The sequence below is a fragment of the Scyliorhinus canicula genome, chromosome 7 (genome assembly GCF_902713615.1).
Source record: "Scyliorhinus canicula chromosome 7, sScyCan1.1, whole genome shotgun sequence".
In the NCBI taxonomy this organism is placed as follows: Eukaryota; Metazoa; Chordata; class Chondrichthyes; order Carcharhiniformes; family Scyliorhinidae; genus Scyliorhinus; species Scyliorhinus canicula.
Genome location: NC_052152.1, coordinates 97,627,410 through 97,648,289, shown reverse-complemented (window position 1 = coordinate 97,648,289; position 20,880 = coordinate 97,627,410). Strand labels below are relative to the sequence as shown.

General features: G+C 44.3%; 1 protein-coding gene across 2 annotated transcripts in view; it reads right to left on the bottom strand.

Annotated features, from left to right (window-relative positions):
- Positions 1 to 6,756: 6,756 nt before the first annotated feature.
- syap1 (synapse associated protein 1) overlaps positions 6,757 to 20,880 on the bottom strand; it is a 45,104-nt gene continuing 30,980 nt past the window's right edge. Inside the window, exons 4-9 of one of the 2 annotated variants that reach the window (XR_005461311.1) lie at positions 17,766 to 17,839; positions 16,221 to 16,360; positions 12,693 to 12,841; positions 11,311 to 11,366; positions 11,006 to 11,188; positions 6,757 to 8,376 (exon numbers count right to left, since the gene is read on the bottom strand). Coding sequence is in view for 1 of the 2 variants with exons in the window: in XM_038802516.1 (XP_038658444.1) it covers positions 8,252 to 8,376; positions 11,006 to 11,147; positions 11,311 to 11,366; positions 12,693 to 12,841; positions 16,221 to 16,360; positions 17,766 to 17,839 (686 nt within the window). In the remaining variant the exon portion in view is untranslated. The remainder of the gene's footprint in view (positions 8,377 to 11,005; positions 11,189 to 11,310; positions 11,367 to 12,692; positions 12,842 to 16,220; positions 16,361 to 17,765; positions 17,840 to 20,880) is intronic. The other variant, XM_038802516.1, reaches the window with a different exon arrangement.

Below are 20,880 nucleotides of genomic sequence, written 5' to 3'. Positions count from 1 at the left end.
AAGCATGCCATATGCCTTCTTAATCACCTTGGCAACCTGTGTTGTCACTTTTAGGGAACTGTGGACCTGCACATCCAGATCCCTCTGCATGTTAATGTTCCTAAGGGTTCTGCCATTTACAGTATAATTGATACCTAGATTTGATCCTCCAAAATGCACCACCTCGCATTTGTCTGGATTAAACTCCATCTGCCATTTCTGCGCCCAAGTCTCCAATCTATCTATATCCTGTTGTATCCTCTGAGAATCCTCGGCACTATCAGCAACTCCACCAATCATTGTGCCATCCGCAAACTTAATCAGACCACCCACATTTTCCTCCAGATCATTTATATATACTACAAACAACAGAGGTGCCAGCACAGATCCCTGCAGAACACCACTAGCTTCAGATCTCCATTCTGAAAAACACCCTTCTACCGTTGCTTTGTCTTCTAAGCCAGTTCTGTAACCATCTAGCCAGCTCATCTCGAATCCCATGTGATTTTAGTTTTTGTATCAGTCTACCATGTGGGACTTTGTGATTTTTTTTGTGCTGTTTGGAATAAAATATATTTTTAAAAGTTTACATATGCAACTGTTAATTAAAAAACTCAAACTAGCTGGTAACTGCTCACAGCATACTGCTGGACACTCAATTTCAAGGAATTGTCATCGACTGCTAGATTACTTATGAATTAAAGCTTTGCCAGTATAAAATTACTGAGGGGACAATTAGTAGCAGTGGATTAAATACATGCCTCTTGTTAAGTTAAATCCGGCCCAGACTGAGTCCCTTCTGTTTCTATGTGCAAGGGGTTTGGAGAATGAAGTTCTGGATGGCCTACAGCAGAAAATTTTCCCACAGTTAACATTGCTGTTTGAACAGGGTGTTGGGATATGGAAGAATGCCACGTTGATGCACTATGGGGCTTCCATCTGTGTTAAGGGCCTGAGGCAGTCAGAGTAACATAGAGAAAGGATAGATTATGTTCAAATTCTGACCTGGGAGTGTTTGATGCTGACAAATGTCCTCCTGAAAGGAACAGTATTCCAATCCCCAACATTGACATCCTTCACCTTGATAGGTGAAATAAATTGTGAATCAAATCCCAAAGAGTAATCATTTTTAGGAAAACAATGTAAAGCACAAGCTTGGACAGTTTTTGAAGTGACCTTGAAAACAAAATGTGCATACCAATTAATGACCAGAAATGGGATAACACAGTAGGAACTAAACTCAGATCCGGCATCCATCCTTTCCAAAGCACTCAAAGTCATGAAGAACATGCTCTGTGATTGCAAATGCGATGCATTATTCTTCCTTATCCTCTCGACATTCTTTGAAACAGTTGTCTTACCATACATTCAGCACCTTAGAGGTTGTCCAACTCCTTGTGCTGCCCTCATGCTGGTCATAGTATCTCTCAGAACAACTTCCCTTTCATGACAGCACCGTCACCTTCAGAATCTTCCAATAATCCATTCTTAGCAACATCATCCATAGATGAGAGGTCAGCTTCAAAATGTACACTGTGAAATCTAGCTCTATCTCACCAGCAGCTGTCTGCCACTCCAATGAAAGACTGTTCATTTGACAATAAACTATAATTTCCACCAGTTTAAGCAAATTAATCTGGTTAAGCACCAAAGCCACTGTACTCAACCCCCGCCACAAATGCCACTCTTGATACTAACTACACTTCTTTTTCAGTCATTGGCTTAGTGTGAATGAAACCATCTCAGCATCTGATTCAACCCAAGCTAAACTTCCAACCAAATCCTCTCCATCATAAAGACTGCATATTTACACTTCCACGACATACTCTGCCTCTATGCCTCATCTAGTCTTTTGTCACCTTAAAACGCAACTATTCCAATGCTCTCCTGCCCAGTATCCATGAAACCTCTGTAAACATCAGATCAGCCATAACCAGTATGCATGTTTCCCAACTTGCACCAAGTTTTGCCTGCCAGAGATTTGTATATAGTTCCTCATTGCTTCAAATTTCCGACTCTCAGACCTGTATTTATAGATTCATGCCTTTTAAAAATTAATTTATTCTTTCATGGGTCGTGGGCATCGCTGACAAGGCCAGCATTTGTTGCCCATCCCTAATTACCCTTGAACTGAGTGTGGCGTGGTCGGCCATTTCAAAGGGTAGTTAAGAGTCAACATAAGGGCAGCACGGTGGCACAGTCGTTAGCACTGCTGCCTATGGCACCGAGGACCCGGGTTCGATTCCCGGCCCAGGGTCCCTGTCCATGTGGAGTTGCACATTCTTCCATTGTCTGCGTGTGTTTCACCCCCACAATCCAAAGATGTGTAGGTTAGGAAGATTGGCCACGCTAAATTGCCCCTCAATTGGAAAAAAGAAATAATTGGCTACTCTAAATTTATAAAAAAAGAGTCAACATGTAGGACTTCTGGTGGCTGCCATGGAGTGGTCGCACACAGGGCAGCTCTGGCGCAAAGGTGTAGATCTGAGCTCTTTTTACCCGAAAATGGGAGAATTTTGACGGGAAAGTGAAGTTGAAGGTGTGAAGGAGAAGTTTCCCCCGGGAATGACATGTCTGCTGGTTATCAGACCTGGCAGAAGGTGAAAGACCTGGCCAAGGAACTGGAAGAGGCCTGTGGCGCAGTAGCAATTGGAAAGAAGGCGGAGGGGGAAGGGTCATCGCAAGTAGGAAAATCCCATATGGAGCAGCTGATGGCGTTTATTAAAGAGAAGTTTCGCCAACAAAGAAAGGAAATTCAGGAAGACAGATCAAAGGCTCGATGGAGCGGTTGCACCTCCAAGGGCTCGATGGAGAGAGTCGAGAAGTGTTCGGAGGCACAGGGGCCGCAGATTTGGGAGATGGAGAGGGCGATGTCGGACTACATGGAACGGTGTTGGCATTGGAATCGGTGGTGGGGCTCTAGGGAGTCCTTTGCAAGATGAGGGCGTTAGGCGAGATACACTGCACCTGACTCTGGCAGGGAGGGTTCAAGTGGTGAAAATGAATGTCTTGCCAAGGTTCCTATTTATATTCGAGGCCCTCCCGATTTTTATTCCAATAGCCTTTTTTCGGAAGTTGGACGCAGTCATTTCAGAGTTTATATGGGCGGGGAAGGTTCCAACGGTGAAGAGGGCCCTGCTGCAGAGGCAGAAAGGGGGATCGGCGTTACCAAATTTGCTGCACTACTATTGGGCAGCGGATGTGAAGAACGCGAGCGATGATGGGGAGAGGGGTCGGAAGGACAGAGTCTTGTAGGAAGTCTAGCCGGAGGGTCATGGTGAAGGCGGCGCTACCGCTGGCACCGAGGAGATATACTGAGAGCCCGGTGGTGCAGTCCATAATTAGGGTGTGGAACCAGCTGAGGAGGAACTTTAAGATGGAGGGGATGTTGGTGTTAATACTGTTGTATGAGCACCACGGGTTTAAGCCAGGGAAGACAGATGTTATGTACAAGAGGTGGAGAGAGATGGGGTTGGTGAAGGCGAGGAATTTATCTCTGGAAGAGAGGTTCGCAAGTCTAGAGGAGCTGCGGGAGAAGGTAGAGCTCCCGAAGGGATGTGAAGTTAGGTATTTACAAATAAGGGACTTTGCACGGAAGGTGTGGAAAGGGTTTCTCAGGCTGCTGAGATAAGCCCTATTGGAAAGGTTGTTGCTTACGGATGTGGAAGAGGAGGGTAGGATTGGGGACATATATGGGTAGCTGAGGGAGGAGGGGGGAATGCAAGTGGTGAGGATCAAGGACAAATGGGAGGAGTTTGGGGGAGGGGGAAAATAGGTTGGGAGTGAGACACTGCGTAGGGTGAATTCAACCTCAAGTGTGAGGATGAGCTTGATAGAGTTTAAGGTGGTACACAGGGTGAACATGACCTGGGCGGGATAAGTGGGTTCTTCCAGGAGGTGTGAAGTGTGGGAGGCGAGGACCAGCAAACGATGTGGATATATTCTGGGGTATTGAGAAGTTAGAGATACTGGGCGGGAGTGTTTGGGATGCCAGCAAAGATTGACGGGTTGGAGGTCGGGCCAGTCCCAACGGTGGCGATTCTTGCGGTATCGGAAATGTTAGAGTTGACGGGAGGGGAGGAAGGCCGATGTTGTGGCCTTCGCCTCTTTGGTTACTTGGCGAAGAATCTTGCTGGAATGGCGGTCAATAAGACCGGCGGGGATGGCGGCCTGGCTAGTGGACCAGTACGACTTCCTCTGGTTGGAGAAAATTAAGTCTGAATCGAGGGGTTCAGCAGAGGGTTTTAAGTGGGGATTGTTTGTGGCCATGTTGGAGGAATTGTTTGTCTGTGGGGGGGGGGGGGGGGGAAGCAGGGTGAAAAAGGGGAACATCCTGTACAGACTGCAAAACTGAGAGTTGGGGTGAGTGTTCCCCAGATTATTTATGTTTTTGTATTTTTTTTGAACAGGTTTGGAATAAAATACATTTCAAAAAAAGAGTCAACATGTAGTTCAGACGCGGGTAAAGATGGCAGATTTCTTAGCCCAAAAGAACTAGACAGGTTCACTGATACTGGTTTTCAATTTCAGATTTTATTAATTGAATTTAAATTCCACCAGCTGCTGTGGTGGGATTTGAACCCGTACCTAGAGCATCTGGATTTTCAAAATTAATTTATGGGATGTGGGCGTCGCTGGCTGGGTCAGCATTTATTGGCCACCCCTAACTGCCCATTTCAGGGGGCATTTGAGAGTCAACCACATTGCTATTGGTCTGGAGTCACATATCGGCCAGACCAGGTAAGGACAGCAGATTTCCTTCCCTAAAGGACATTCCATCAGTCACCAAGGTTCCGTACCCTGCAATATCCTTCCCAAATCCCTCTAGTGCTGTAGTTAACTGCTCTTTGTAAGATACAACTCCTGGACTATAATTGCAATTGTTTTACTTCCTATAATATCTCCTCCTTCAATTCAGCACTTTTTGTTTTGACAATGCCCCAAAGTGCTTTGTACAATTTTCCATGTAAAAGATGTGATATATCAAATTTAAATTTTCTTTCAAAATATTCTGCCCAAGCATCAGGTCATCTGGTATAGAAGGAAATATGCAATGAGGAAAAATTAAACTAAAGTTTTATATAATTTTTACCAGCAAGAAACCGTATCCTTAAACTCGGCCGATATTAAAGGTGATCTCGTATCTACATGCAGCACGTTGCATGAGAACATGTTTGTGTAATGGACAAGGAAAATACTATAGGTTTATTTTTCCAAGGACCAATAAAAAAAATCACTTTGGTGTCTCGGAGGATGTCTCTTCAAGCTTCACTCCCACCACCCTGCTGGAGGTACTTTTAATACCTTTCCTGGCTCATGTCCTTTACAACAGTCTATGCTGGGGAAATACCACACTCAATTCACTTCTTTAGGGTTAATTGTTGAACTATTCACAAAACATTCCTCAGTGTGATAATGTATTTACTTTTCAAGTACTAACTAGCTGTCAACCGTCTGGAATTTCAGTTTTGCTTCATGGAAACTTATTTTTACCTATCAAAACCAACGACTATGTGTATTGCTTTCAAAATACTGATAGCTCCATCCAGTGGGCATAGTTAGGAATTGCACTGAATTTTTGCAAAGAGACTTACAAATTACAAGAGTTCAAGATCTGCTCTGACAAGAAGTCCACAACTGCAATGTTAACTCTTAGCTTCTTTCCACATATGCTGACTGGCTTGACGGGTGTTCTCTTTTCTTTCGTAGTTTGATTTATGGCCTGTGCGATTGTTTTAAAAAAAAATTAACCTACAGATTAGTTGATTGACGATCACACCTCGAAGGACGTTGCGCCACCCAATCCAATTAGTCACATATTACTGACACATGTACCTGCAATAAATCTGTTAACCTCGAACTGCTCCCAAGAATTAACCTTTCATTGCTGACTTATAACATACCTTGCGCCTCATTCAGACTGCTACAAAGATCTCCATTTTAACAGAAGAACTGCTCTGCATAAATGTATGTAAAGCATCTTCACATTTACAAGGGACGTCAACTTGCAACTTATAAGTGTGACTAAATAACTTAAATTCATTACTTTTGAGTGGGGTAACTGCTGTTATGGATACAAACATGACACACACTTTCACAGCAAATTCCACATATCATTAAGTAAATGACCAGTTAATCGGGTTTTCTGTGGAATATATTGACAAAGAGAATGTTTGCTCGGGTACTGGAAGAACTCCCTGTTCTCATCAAATAGTGCTGGATCTTAAATGTTCCCCTAAACTTATTACTTTTTTTTGTCAAAGTTGTGTCTTCATAATTAGTTTTTGTAGAAAAAAATGAAGACAATATTTTCACTATAAAATATTAAAAGAAAGTTAATTAAAAAATATATTGGCTCACTTCACCTTCTTCCTCATGTTGTATCTGTGTCATGTCAAAGGGTTACATTTAAAAAAAAATAAATTTAGAGTACCCAATTGTTTTTTCCAATTAAGGGGCAATTTAGAATGGCCAATCTACCTATCCTGCACATCTTTGGGTTGTGGGGGTGAAACCCACGCAGACACGGGGAGAATGTGCAAACTCCACACGGACAGTGACCCAAGGCCGGGATTCGAACCCGGGTCCTCAGCGCCGTAGGCAGCAATGCTAACCACTGTGCCATTGTGCTGCCCCCAAAGGGTTACATTTAATGCAATTTTTTCATTAATCTTCAAACAGAATATCTTGGAAAAATCTGTCAAAATTTACAAGTTGATAGACATTTAAAACAAAGTCATATCTGCTTAAAAGAATCTGCAACAAAATGAACATAAATGAATCTAAAGAAAATCTACTTTATTAAGACTTAAATGATACAGGAGAAATTCATAAGTTACATTTAGCCTAGAATAAACAACTTTGTACAACTTAAAATCAAATCAAGTACTTAAGCATTTACGGAATCCCAAACTGACATGATATATTAAAACTGCATTTTACTGAAATGCATCAGAGTCTGAATTGTTGCGAAGGGAGCCCTTCACAATCTAGACCTGGTGGCAATGAAAAACCAAACTTTCTGCAATAACTCATTTGCCCTATTATTTTAGCAGCTTCAAGCCACCTGCATACCAACACTTATTGTAACTAATGGCTAGTATTAGACTGGGAGTAGACATTTTGTAGGACTTCCCCATTAGTGATTAAAACAGGAGGTTGCTATTCCCAATCATGACATAACAGGTCATAAACGTCAAGATGTCAAAAGATCAGTCTACAGCTGGGCAACAGGTGACAGAGTCATGGGTAAATGAGCAAACACCTTGCATGAAACTTAGTTTTGGGTGGCTATTGAGAGAATATGTTTGCCTTTGAAGTTATAAATATGATAGGAGTGTTGTGAAAAAGACTTTAATCATTTAATCAGCCTCCAGAATCAATATTGATACAGAAACTTTGGATTTGCTTCACAAAAATATAAATAATCAAGCAAAGCAATAAATACATCTAGATTTCCAAACTTACAAGTAAGGCGATTAGTGCTTCTTGGCAAATATGAAATGACAAACATTTGTACTATTCTCAATGCTTTTGGATTTTTAAAAAGCTATTTTGTATTAAAACAATTCTTGCAAAACCCCATATAATTATTTGACTATTACTAACAATATCAATCAAACATAAGGAATATGGAAAGATTGTTTTATCAATAAAGGATGCAGATAGTTAAAAAAAAACTTTGGTTTCTTGTGCTAACAGAAAGGATGAGAGTTAGTGTGTTCCAAATTGTTAAACCACTGGTACATAGTAAATTTAGATTATTTTTAACCTAGTCTGAATATATATTTTTCACAACTGAAAACTTCTAACCAAGTGTAAGGTCACCTCTTTTGTATATATAATTTAGCATAAACAATGTAATGAATTTTGCTAAGTTCATAACTAGCCTGTGAAGAAAGCTTTGCTTCCTTCAGTTCTTTATCACATGATGGAAGTTAAAGAGAATGCACACTGAAACCCCATGCCTGCATCAGAACTTTACTTGCACCAGGCAGACTTTTGCATATTCAACTATAAACCACTGGCACATCTGCATGGAATGCATTAAAGTGCTAATGTACTTGGAAATCTAACCTTGCTAATCCACCTTTGACTGAAAAAAGTTAATTATTCCAAATTACAGAGGAGGCATAAAGCAAGGCACATTGTATTCAGAATTATTCCTACGTCTTATCTTCTCAGATGACATATTGTGAAGAGAATTGAGGTTCATGCCAGTCATGCTGGTTATGTGCTGGGAAAAGTAAAGGAGTGCAACACAATGTTCAATTCAACCATCTGCTTGTAGCAGGTCTTCAATTTCCTTATCCCAATTTTCACCTGCTTTTTCTGCCTCAACCACCACCTCATAATCTTGAAGTTCTTGCTGCAGTTCCTCTTCCCAGTCAGCAGGTGCTGTTGAAAAAAGTTAAAGGTGGTTCACTATTGCTTTGCTTCATTTCAAAGAATGCACCTAGGGAGCTATACACAATCTATTGCAGGTTCTGATGCTTTCATACAGGCTCAGTGCAACGTTTTTTTTTAGTCGGAGGTATCCAGACACATTTTGCCTGAGAAGGAATGTTGCAATACTGCATATTTAGTCACTGGCAGCAAATAAATATGACATTGTTTATTATACGTGGAATAGATAGGTGCAGTATAATTAATCAAGTGTTTCACTAAACCAGTTCCATTGTGAACTTCCAAGACTGGACTTCTTTTATGCTGGGAGAACTTTAGAATATAGATAAAGTTTACCCTGACATCGTGAGATTACATTGAGTGTTCCTACCTTTGGCCTTAATTGAAATTGCTAAGTAGAAGCAGCTTTAATCTTTTCGAATCGCATGCTAAAATTCAGCATTCCCGATTTAGTACAAGTCATAAAGTTGCAACTTCTTCATAGCTAGAACTATACCTTATTTGTTTTAAAATTATCTTTTCCTTTTCTTATTGCATCTGAAATATTTAGAGACCACATAAATGATTTTTTTTTTTAAGGCACTGTGTTAAGGAGATAATGAAATTGCCCAGGTTTTACAATCCACGTCACTACCAAGTGATCCCTGATGAGGAAAGGATTGGGCTCAGTTGTGACAATCTTACAAAATGTACCCCAGAAAGCAGTCAACACATTTGTTGATGTTGAGAGGGGGACATACTGGATGGAAAATCAAACATAACCCAGAGGAATTTTGAGGGTATAAGATCCCTTGGTTCAAAACTTGCTCAGGTCACACATTCTGCAATTGGGAACAGAGCTGGGTGACCCACTCTACTTAGTGCTGCTCTTCTGCTAGCTACTGAGAGCTACAGATGACAATGTTCCGGGATAAACTGAGCAGGGGCTAGGCGCAATCCACAGCAACGGGGCCAAAATCAGGAACTCATTTCTTCCCTCTGACCTGCCATACATTGGTGGTCCAATTAGCTTTGCCAACCAGCTGATTCTGAACAATATGCTTTTGGAAAGACTGACTTGCATTTAAACATTTCACCAGCCCAGGATGTCCCAAAGCCTGAAACAGCCAATAAGTTATTTTATGAAGTGTAGTTACTATTGTAACGTAGGAAATGCGGCAGCCAATGCGCATGCAAAGAAAAATTAACTTACTCGGAAATATGTCCAAGAAGCAGAAATCAGTTGAACTCATTTGACATTGCTCGGCTGAGAAAAAACTTGCTCAAGTACAGCAAAATTGTTACAGCTTGGTGAGTTACATGAGTACAAGGTGATGAATTTTAATCTGTATTTGATGGATACAATCAAGTTGGACAACTGAGGTGGCATGGTGGTGTAGTGATTAGCACTGCTGCCTCACGGCGCCGAGGACCTGGGTTCGATCCCGGCCTTGGGTCACTGTCCGTGTGGAGTTTGCACATTCTCCCAGTGTGCGTCGATCTCACCCCCACAACCCAAAGATGTGCAGGTTAGGTGGATTGGCCACTCCAAATTGCCCTTAAGTGGGAAAAAAAATAATTGGGGACTCTTAAATTTATTTTTTATAAGGTTGGACAACCGCCAGTTTAATTCTATTGGTATGAAATCACGCTTAACCCTCAGTTTAGTTGTGAACTTGAACACATTCCATGCATTCTAAAGTAGGTTATGCTGAAAGCAAGCTCTGTTAAGAGTGATTCAGAAAGGGAATAATGGTTGATTGCCTCTTTGTTATGGAGGAGAAATTCCAGCCAACCTCAATACTATCTCAGTTCTGATGAGCTAATACAGCACATCAGGAATCAAGGGCGGGATTCTCCCGTACCCGGCGGGTCCCGTTGGGACAGAGTGGCGTGAACCACTCAGGCATCGGGCCACCCCAAAGGTGTGGCATCCTCCGCACCTTCAGGGGCTAGGCCTGCCCGGAGTGGTTGGCGCCCCGCTGGCCGGCGGGATAGGGGCCTGGCGCCACGCCAACCGGCACCGAAGGGCCTCCGCCGGCCGACGCGAGTTGGCGCGTGCTGGCGTCATCCCCGCGCATGCGCACAGGGATTCACATCCGCATCGGCCATGGCGGAGGACCACAACGGCCGATGCGGAAGGAATAGAGTGCCCCCACGGCACAGGCCCGCCCGTGAATCGGTGGGCCCCGATCGCGGGCCAGGCCACCATGGGGGCACCTCCCGGGGCAAGATCTCCCCGCGACCCCCCATGAACCCGCCCGAGTTTACAACCAGTGGAGAGTTTCCCCCTGATATTACACAAAGATGCAATTGGTATATTTGTTGGGCTAGAAAACAATGTATAGATTTCAGATAAAACCATAATTAATTTATGAATTTTAGAAAGAAGATTAAAAAAAGGATGCTCGAGAAGAAATTTCAGGTAATATTTGTTAATGAGGTTGTTAATGAGGGGCTGTTTAGCACACTGGGCTAAATCGCTGGCTTTGAAAGCAGACCAAGGCAAGCCAGCAGCACGGTTTGATTCCCGTAACAGGCTCCCCGAACAGGCGCCGGAATGTGGTGACTAGGGGCTTTTCCACAGTAACTTCATTTGAAGCCTACTCATGACAATAAGTGATTTTCATTTCATTCCTACCTTCTTTTGCAACATCGTCTTTTTTATCCAACACCAACTGCTCAATTTCTTTCCGCAGATCCTCTTGGTTCAGATTGCATGCATCGTATGCATCGCTAATAAATTCTGTAGCACCTGGACTTGTGGAAATTTCCTCTTCCTCCTGATGGGATCATCAAGGCATGAAGAGATTGCTGTGGTTCTCTCGGAGGCAGTAAAAAAAAATCAAAACCCACTACAGAATCGGTCTAGTTACACCCTACATTATCATGCAATTCTTAAATACTTAGTAGAGTAATAAATTGTACAAGTCAAAATAAAATTACCTCACATGATTTTGTCTGAGTTTGGATAGCATAAGGTGGTGTTTTTGACCTTGTTTCTGAAAGGAAGAAAAATGTTATGAAATTCTGGTTATGAACAACTCACTCAGTGGTGATAACCATAGATCTAAACAATTAACTAATCTACAGAGTGCAGTACAAAGGGACGTGTATGCATCTCAATTGCCTTCGGATAAGAATGCGCATGCGGGTTAATACGGCTTCATTGCTATCTTGCAAACAGTCTACAAATCATGATTAAAACTATTTAACTAAGTTAATCATAACTGCAAAAGTATGGTTGTGGCTTATATTATTTGAGCTCCTTGATTAGATTTTAGTATGTTTCACAGTTCCTGAAATAGATTAATCGAACCTCACAAGTGAAATCCAGAGAACATTCTGTTGACTCCAAGTGACAGTAAGTACCTATTCATGACATTGTCACATTATTTTTACCAATTAAATATATTAAATTATTCAACTTAATGCTCAGAGCATCTTCACATTTCTCCTAAGTAGAGCAAAGGCACCAGAGTAATGAAAGTTAAAGGGATATTTCTTTAAAGGACGTCCGCTATTGATGCAATTGGCATAGTTCACAGCCAGCTGCAGACCAGTCATGTTTCAGTTAGGTTTGCTGGTTGGAAAATAGAAAGATGTACACAAAATGTAACTACCAAATATTGGCATATTGCAAGCAGAACAAATTAAGGGGATACTCAGTGGAATGCATACCTCGACCACGCTGTGCTAACATTATCACAATTACGCAGCTCCACTTTGTGGTTTTTCACTGCCTGGTTGACGTGCTGTAACTAAAAAGCTGAAAAAATAAATCCTCTAGTTAAGTGTTTCCATCCCACTGCGGAGGCGTCACGCTGTTCCATAACCAACAATCGGCTCTGAAAACTAGGCTCACATTTCGACAGCTGTGTCAAATTGCACCATAGCACCGGAGACAAACTACACCACTAACATAAAACAAAAAAAAAGTCAATTCACCCAATCTCCCATTGTTAACGGAACCTATAAAAAAAATATCTGGAATACTGATCCACAAACATCACTGAAAATAAACCATATGAAATCCAGTCATTAGTTTTTCAGATATATTGGCTGGAACTGTCTGGCCATTGGGACTCTCTTTTCCCGCTGGCAGCACATCCTTGCTGTAGGTTTCCCAGGGGCGTGGGGTGGCTTCAATGGGAAATCCCATTGACAAGTGGCAGGAAGAGAGACATCCGCTGCCAGCGAAAGGCGCGTCACTGAGAAACATGCGGCTGGGAGACCGGAATGTCTAGCCCGTTGTTTAGACAAATAGACTAACCAACAGGGGTGAAAACATTACCATCATTGGACTGTCTACCAAGATGTTCATTTACCTGTCAAATGGGCATCATCTGTACAGCTATCTTCTCTGTTCTCTTGGTCAACTGTTTGTTGTTGAGCAGCCAGAGCTGTAAGTTGAGCTGACTGTTTGATAAGTGACACTCTGTAGAAATAGTTTCTCCAGAATACTTCTTCCTTCACACTGGAGGGGAATCAGAAGGTCAAAAGTGAGTTTATACAGATTTAATGCGTACTGCATTCTGTCAACAAAATATTGCATGGTAATGAGTACAGTGCAATATATAATCAAGTAAAATTTCAGCTGAACCCACGATCATCTTTGTACTCTCAATGCCACCTGATTGCATCTCAAGAAAAAGTGTTTTTTTAAATGTATAGATTGTGTGGAGAAATTTGTTCAACTTACCACAAAGAAATGATTATATTTTATCTTGAAAGTACACCCAGATTTTACTTTTCACGGCACCCAAATTTAAAGACCCTAGCATTCCTGTAATTCTAACAAATCGCTCTTCACACCATCACAGAAAACACAGTGCAGAAGCGGCCCATCGCCCCATTGACTCTGCACCAACACATGGAAAACACCTGAACTGCCGACCTAATTCCATTTGCCAGAACCTGGCCCATAGCCTTGAATTTTATGAAGTATTCATCCAGGTTATTTTTAAAGGATGTGAGGTAACCCACCTCTATCACCCTCTTAGGCAGTACAGTCCAGACCATCGCCACCCTCTGGGTAAAAAAAAAAGTTTCCCCTCACATCACCCCTAAACCTCCTGCCCCTTGTGACTGACCATTCAAATGAAGGGAACAGCTGCTCCATATCCACCCTGTCCATGCCCCTCAATCTTGTACACCTCAATCAGGTCACCCCTCAGTCTTCTCTGCTCCAATGAAAACAACACAAGCCATTCCAATCGCTCTTCATAACATAAGTAACTTAAACGTTCCATCCAAGGCAACATCCTGGTGAATCTCCTCTGCACCACCTCCAGTGTAATTACATCCTTCCTATAATATGGTGATCAGGATTGGACACAGTACTCCAGTTGTGGCCTCACCAAAGTTCTCGACAACTCCAACATGACCTCCCTGCTTTTGTAATCTATGCCTTGATTGATAAAGGCAAGTGACTTTTTCACCATCCTATTAACCTGCCCTCTTTCAGAGATCTATGGACAAACACTCCAAGGTCCCTTTGTTCCCAGTGTCATGCAGTTCATTGGAAGAAGAAATTTGACAAGGAAGTATTCAGTGTATAACCTCACACTTTTCAGGGTTAAATTTCATCCGCCTGTTATCTTCCCATTTGACCATCTCGTCTATATCTTCCTGTAACCGAAGACACTCAACATCACTGTTAACCACCCAGCCAATCTTTGTGTCATCTGCAAACTTATTGATCCTACACATAGTCATCTATGTTGTTTATATAAATGATGAATAATAGGCGGCCCAGCACTAATCACTGTGTTACGCCACTGGACTTTGGCTGTTTTGTGGAATTATAAAGCAAAGAAAAAGAGACAATCCAATCAAAAAGAAAATTAAGACTTTTCAGTTAAAAAAATACATTCAGATATAGCAAGACCTATTTCCTTATATGCAGTTTGTTTGAATGCCGAAGACCAATAAATGAGGCATGGTCCCAGTCTCTATTATAACTGCACTGAATTTTATTTTAATCCACGAGTGATGGACTTGTCTGCTGCACTGATCCCTTTCTGCTATCTGCTCTCTCTCTCTCTCTCTCTCTCTCTCTCTCTCTCTTTCTCCTCCCTCCCCCCTCCCCCCCACACAGCCTGGCAAAACCATGTCTCCCCCACCTAATCCTGGTGAAACCACGTGCTCCCCCCCTCCAATCCTGGCGGAACATCATGTTTCCCCCCCCCCTCCAATCCTGGTGGAACCATGTGTCCCCCCATCCCAAAATCCTGGCAGAAATGCCTGTCACCCCACCCCCCCCCCCCCAAATCCTGGCAAAACCACGCTCCCCTCCATCCTTGAAGAACCACGTACTCCCGCCCACCCTTTCAGAACCACGTGCTCCCCCCCCCCATCCTTGAAGAACCACGTGCTCCCCCCCCCACACTTTCAGAACCACGTGCTCCCGCCCACCCTTTCAGAACCACGTGCTCCCCCCATCCTTTCAGAACCACGTGCCCCCCCCCTTCCTTGCAGAACCACGTGCCCCCCCCACCCTTTCAGAACCACGTGCCCCCCCCTTCCTTGCAGAACCACGTGCCCCCCCCACCCTTTCAGAACCACGTGCTCCCCCCATCCTTTCAGAACCACGTGCCCCCCCCTTCCTTGCAGAACCACGTGCCCCCCCCACCCTTTCAGAACCACGTGCTCCCCCCACATCCTTGCAGAACCACGTGCTCCCCCCCCCACACTTTCAGAACCACGTGCTCCCGCCCACCCTTTCAGAACCACGTGCTCCCCCCCCATCCTTGCAGAATCACGTGCTTCCCCCCCACCCTTGCAGAATCACGTGCTCCCCCCCACCCTTTCAGAACCACGTGCTGCCCCCCCCCACCCTTGCGGAATCACGAGCTATCCCCCACCCTTTCAGAACCACGTGCTCCCCCCCCCACACCCTTGCGGAATCACGTGCTCCCCCCCCCCGATCCTTGCAGAACCACGTGCTCCCCCCCCCGATCCTTGCAGAACCACGTGCTCCCCCCCCCGATCCTTGCAGAACCACGTGCTCCCGCCCACCCTTTCAGAACCACGTGCTCCCGCCCACCCTTTCAGAACCACGTGCTCCCGCCCACCCTTTCAGAACCACGTGCTCCCCCCCCATCCTTGCAGAACAACGTGCTCCCCCCCCCACCCTTTCAGAACCACGTGCTCCTGCCCACCCTTTCTGAACCACGTTCTCCCCCCCTACCCTTTCAGAACCACGTTCCCCCCCCCCACCCTTTCAGAACCACGTGCTCCTGCCCACCCTTTCAGAACCACGTGCTCCCCTCCCCCACCCTTTCAGAACCACGTGCTCCCCCCACACTTGCGGAATCACGTGCTCCCCTGATCCTTGCAGAATCACGTGCTCCCCCCCCCTACCCTTTCAGAACCACGTGCTCCCGCCCACCCTTTCAGAACCACGTGCTTCCCCCCCCCACCCACCCTTGCGGAATCATGTGCTCCCCCGATCCTTGCAGAATCATGTGCTCCCCCCCATACTTGCGGGACCATGTGTTCCTCCCCACCATCCTGGCGGAATCATGTGGTTCCCCATACCCCACCCTGGCAGAACCAAATATTGCACAGCATTTAGAACTGGTTTAATTTGTTCTATGGGCATTGTCACTATGCCATCTTTTCGTTGCCTCGTAAACAGTCGCTGAAATTGCCACTCACTTCTATGCAACTGTCCCTTCCAATTCACACGGACAAACTGAGCAGCATAGATGGAAATAGCCATAAGTAAACCGGTTCACATTCAAAAGAACATTCGTTTAACATATATATAATTAACTAAGGCCTCCAACATATTTAGTGTTCGTCTTTTTGGTGTTCTAGTCATTGTTGCGGATGCAATCTATTTAACTTACAGCTTTGGAACTAGGTCAAATCGCATTCTGTTAAGAAGTTCGTCTTCTTGAAGCATTACAACAGCAACAGGATACATCTGATCAAAATCAAAATTAAACTGCACTCCTGCTGGCGGATCTCGCAAAAAATTTCTCCTCTCCTGAAAACACAAGAATCTCAATTTATCTTTCGGCAGATTTTACAAAAGGCTTATGTAGAAGATACATTAAGTAGGACTATTATTCACTGACAAATGATTACCGTCACTAAAAAGTACGACTGTGAATCAGATTAGTTAAAACCCCTATGGCTGGTTTCCATACAGACGAAAGTAGGGGAGGCTTAGGCAACCTCAAGATTGATCCTGCATTACAAGAATGAAAGCACAAGGAAATAGTTTCACATTGTGGATGCAAATAAGGCATCTAGCAGGAAGAAATTGGACGGAGAAAAAAGCACAAGGCATCAAAGTGGGAAGATGGGAAAATGGGTTCACAGTACTTATCATTTTATGCAAGGAACTAAACTGCAGGGTTGAAAAGCATTGCCTCGGACGATGCCAGTTTACAACCCCTAGATGGCAGTCTAGCACAAGGTTACAACTATGGCCTGGCATTTAATGGGGCAAAAAAACAAAATGCAGGCTTAAGATTCAGACACACTGAGCACTTACTTGATCGTGGGGATAGTCTTCAAAATGGATGGGCAATTTGTCACCATAGAATATTGCGGCAATTTAAAATATACAAAACACCCTGCAGCCTAACATAACTGGAAGCTAAAAAAAACATTCTTGGAATTTAAATTCACTCGAACTTACAAACTCCTGATTCAGAGATGACTGCTACCGCTGAGCCATGATTTAAACCAGGGGTGGGCAAACTTTTCCGTGCAAGGGCCACATTCAGAAATTCACAATTTTAAAGGGCCGCATAGTAGATTAAGTAAAATAATTAATATTTAAAATAGCCAAAATAAAAGGTTTTTTAAAAAAAAAAGCAATTAATTTTTATTAATTAATATTTTAAAGTAGAAACTTCACATGAAACACATGTTGTGCCGAGCAATGATCACCCTACTCAAGTCAACGTATCCACCCTATACCAGTAACCCAACAGCCCCCCCCATTAACCTTAAAATTAAAAAAAAAAAATTTTTTTTTTTTTATGACTTGATCTTGGTGGGCCGCATAAAGACCTTTGGCGGGCCGCATGCGGCCCGCGGGCCGTAGTTTGCCCACCCCTGATTTAAACCATCCCAATGGCTCCAGGTGATGCACGTGCCATCGTTTCTGCTCTTAAATCAGTGACGAATGTTTGGCATCCGCTGTGATGGCTGCAGCATAATTAATCATTAAAGCAGCAACATTTGAGCATGTCAGCAGCTGCAAAATTGATACTAGATTGCATAAAAATATGGGCCACTCAATACAAGTTTTCAGTTGGGATGCTGTCATTCTGACGTTAGCAAGTTTGTGCCCAAGCTGAATATTTAAGGGTACATTAAAGACTTTAGCTTCAGTCACTGTGATATTACATTGAAATATTAGAGAAAAGCACACATACTGCTGATAAGGCTAGGATTTGCTGTTGAATAGCTTCTTCTTCACTATATCCAACCCAAGGAGGTACTGCAGCATCTGGAAGAAAGTACTGTTGTTACAAAGAAGTCTTTACATATCCTGTAAAAAAAAAGTGAACTCACAGATAATGTCCCAGATACCACCATTACCATTCCTGGCCATATCCTGTGCCACCAGCAGGACAGAGCAAGCAGAGGTGGTGGCACAGTGGTATATAGTCAGGAAGTAGTTACCCTGGGAGTCCTCAGCATCACCTCCGGACCCCACGAATTCTCAGATAAAATACGGGCCAGGTAACCTCCTGCTGATTACCATGTACTCTGGGTGGGGGATTTCAATATCCATCATAATAATAAAATAATCTTTATTATCACAAGTAAGCTTACATTAACACTGCAATGAAGTTACTGTAAAAAGCCCCTAGTCACTACATTCCGACACCTGTTCGGGTATACAGAGGGAGAATTCAGAATGCCCAATTCACCTAACATGCACGTCTTTCGGGACATGTGGGAGGAAACCGGAGCACCTGGAGGAAACCCACGCAGACACGGGGAGAACGTGCAGACTCCATACAGACAGTAACCCAAGCTGGGAATTGAATGTGGGGCCCTCGCGCGGTGAAGCAACTGAACTAACCACTGTGCTACAGGTGGCTTGGTAACCTCATTAGTGATGAAGTCCTAAAGGACACAGGCGGGAAGCAGAGTTTGCAGCACATGCTAAGGGTACAAATAATCAGGAAAACAAGCTTGACCTCATCCTCACCAACTTGCCTCCCACAGTTGCATCTGGCCGTGACAGTAACGGTAGGAGTGACCACCACATAGGCCTTGTGGAGATGAAGCCCCATCTTCAAATTGAGGGCATCCCCCATCGTAGTGTGCGGCACTACCAACTGGGATAGATTTCAAACAGATCTAGCAACAATCAAGACTGGACAACTGTGAAGCACTGTGGGCCATCAGCAGCAGCAGAATTATACTCAACTGCATTGCCTCCATTCTATCATTACCATTAATGAATCAACCCTGGGGAACAACCCTGGTTCAATAAAGAGTACAGGAAGGCATGTTAAGAGCAGTACAAGGCATACTGAAAAATGGGGTGTCAACCTGGTAAATCTACAACACAGGACTGCATGCATGCAAAACAGCATAAGCTGTAGTGGGCGGCATGGTAGCACAGTGGTTAAGCACTGGTGCTTCACAGGGCCAGGGTCCCAGGTTCGATTCTCGACTTGGGTTACTGTCTATGCGGAGTCTGCACTTTCTTCCCATGTCTGCGTAGGTTTCCTCCAGGTGCTCCGCTTTCCTCCCATAAGTCCCAAAAGACGTGCTGTTAGGTCATTTGGATATTGTGAATTCTCCCTCCGTGCCCCCGGACAGGTGCCGGAATGTGGCGACTAGGGGCTTTTCACAGTAACTTAATTAAAGTGTTAATGTAAGCCTACATGTGACAATAAAGATTATAAAAGAAGTTGCAAGCGACAGACAGAACTAAGTGATCCAACAACCAACGGATCAGAGACAAGCTCTGCAGTCCTGCCACAACCAGCCGTGAATGGTGGTGGACAATTAAACAACTCACTGGAGGAGGTAGCTCCACAAATATATCCATCTTTAATGATGGGGGAATCCAGCATATCTGTGCAAAAGATAAGGCGGAAGCATTTCCTACAATCTTCAGCTAGAAGTGCCGGGTGGATGATCCATCTCAATCTCCTCCAGGGGTCCCCAGCATCACAGGTGTCAGTCTTCAGTCAACTCGATTCACTCCACGTGATATCAGGTAACTGATAAAGGCACTGGATACTGCAAAGGCTATGGAGTCTGACAACATCCGGCAACAGTACTGAAGAATTGTTCTCTAGAACTTGCCGCGCCCTTCACTAAACTGTTCCAGTGCAGCTACACCGCTAGCTAACCTGTTTCAGTGCAGCTACACCGCTAGCTAAACTGTTCCAGTGCAGCTACACTGCTAGCTAAACTGTTCCAGTGCAGCTACACTGCTAGCTAAACTGTTCCAGTGCAGCTACACCGCTAGCTAACCTGTTCCGATGCAGCTACACCGCTAGCTGTACTGTTCCAGTGCAGCTACACCGCTAGCTAACCTGTTCCAGTGCAGCTACACCGCTAACCTGTTCCAGTGCAGCTACACCGCTAGCTAACCTGTTCCAGTGCAGCTACACCGCTAACCTGTTCCAGTGCAGCTACACCCCTAGCTAAACTGTTCCAGTGCAGCTACACCGCTAGCTAACCTGTTCCAATGCAGCTACACCGCTAGCTAACCTGTTCCAATGCAGCTACACTGCTAGCTAAACTGTTCCAGTGCAGCTACACCGCTAGCTAAACTGTTCCAGTGCATCTACACCGCTAGCTAACCTGTTCCAGTGCAGCTACACCGCTAGCTAAACTGTTCCAGTGCAGCTACACCCCTAGCTAACCTGTTCCAATGCAGCAACACTGCTAGCTAAACTGTTCCAGTGCAGCTACACCGCTAGCTAACCTGTTCCAGTGCAGCTACACCGCTAGCTAACCTGTTCCAGTGCAGCTACACCCCTAGCTAAACTGTTCCAGTGCAGCTACACCGCTAGCTAAACTGTTCCAATGCAGCTACACTGCTAGCTAACCTGTTCCAATGCAGCTACACCCCTAGCTAACCTGTTCCAATGCAGCTACACCGCTAGCTAAACTGTTCCAGTGCAGCTACACCGCTAGCTAAACTGTTCCAGTACAGCTACACCGCTAGCTAAACTGTTCCAGTACAGCTACACCGCTAGCTAACCTGTTCCAATGCAGCTACACCGCTAGCTAAACTGTTCCAGTGCAGCTACACCCCTAGCTAAACTGTTCCAGTGCAGCTACACCGCTAGCTAAACTGTTCCAGTGCATCTACACCGCTAGCTAACCTGTTCCAGTGCATCTACACCGCTAGCTAACCTGTTCCAGTGCAGCTACACCGCTAGCTAAACTGTTCCAGTGCAGCTACACCCCTATCTAAACTGTTCCAGTGCAGCTACACCACTAGCTAAACTGTTCCAGTACAGCTACACCGCTAGCTAAACTGTTCCAGTGCAGCTGCACTGCTAGCTAAAC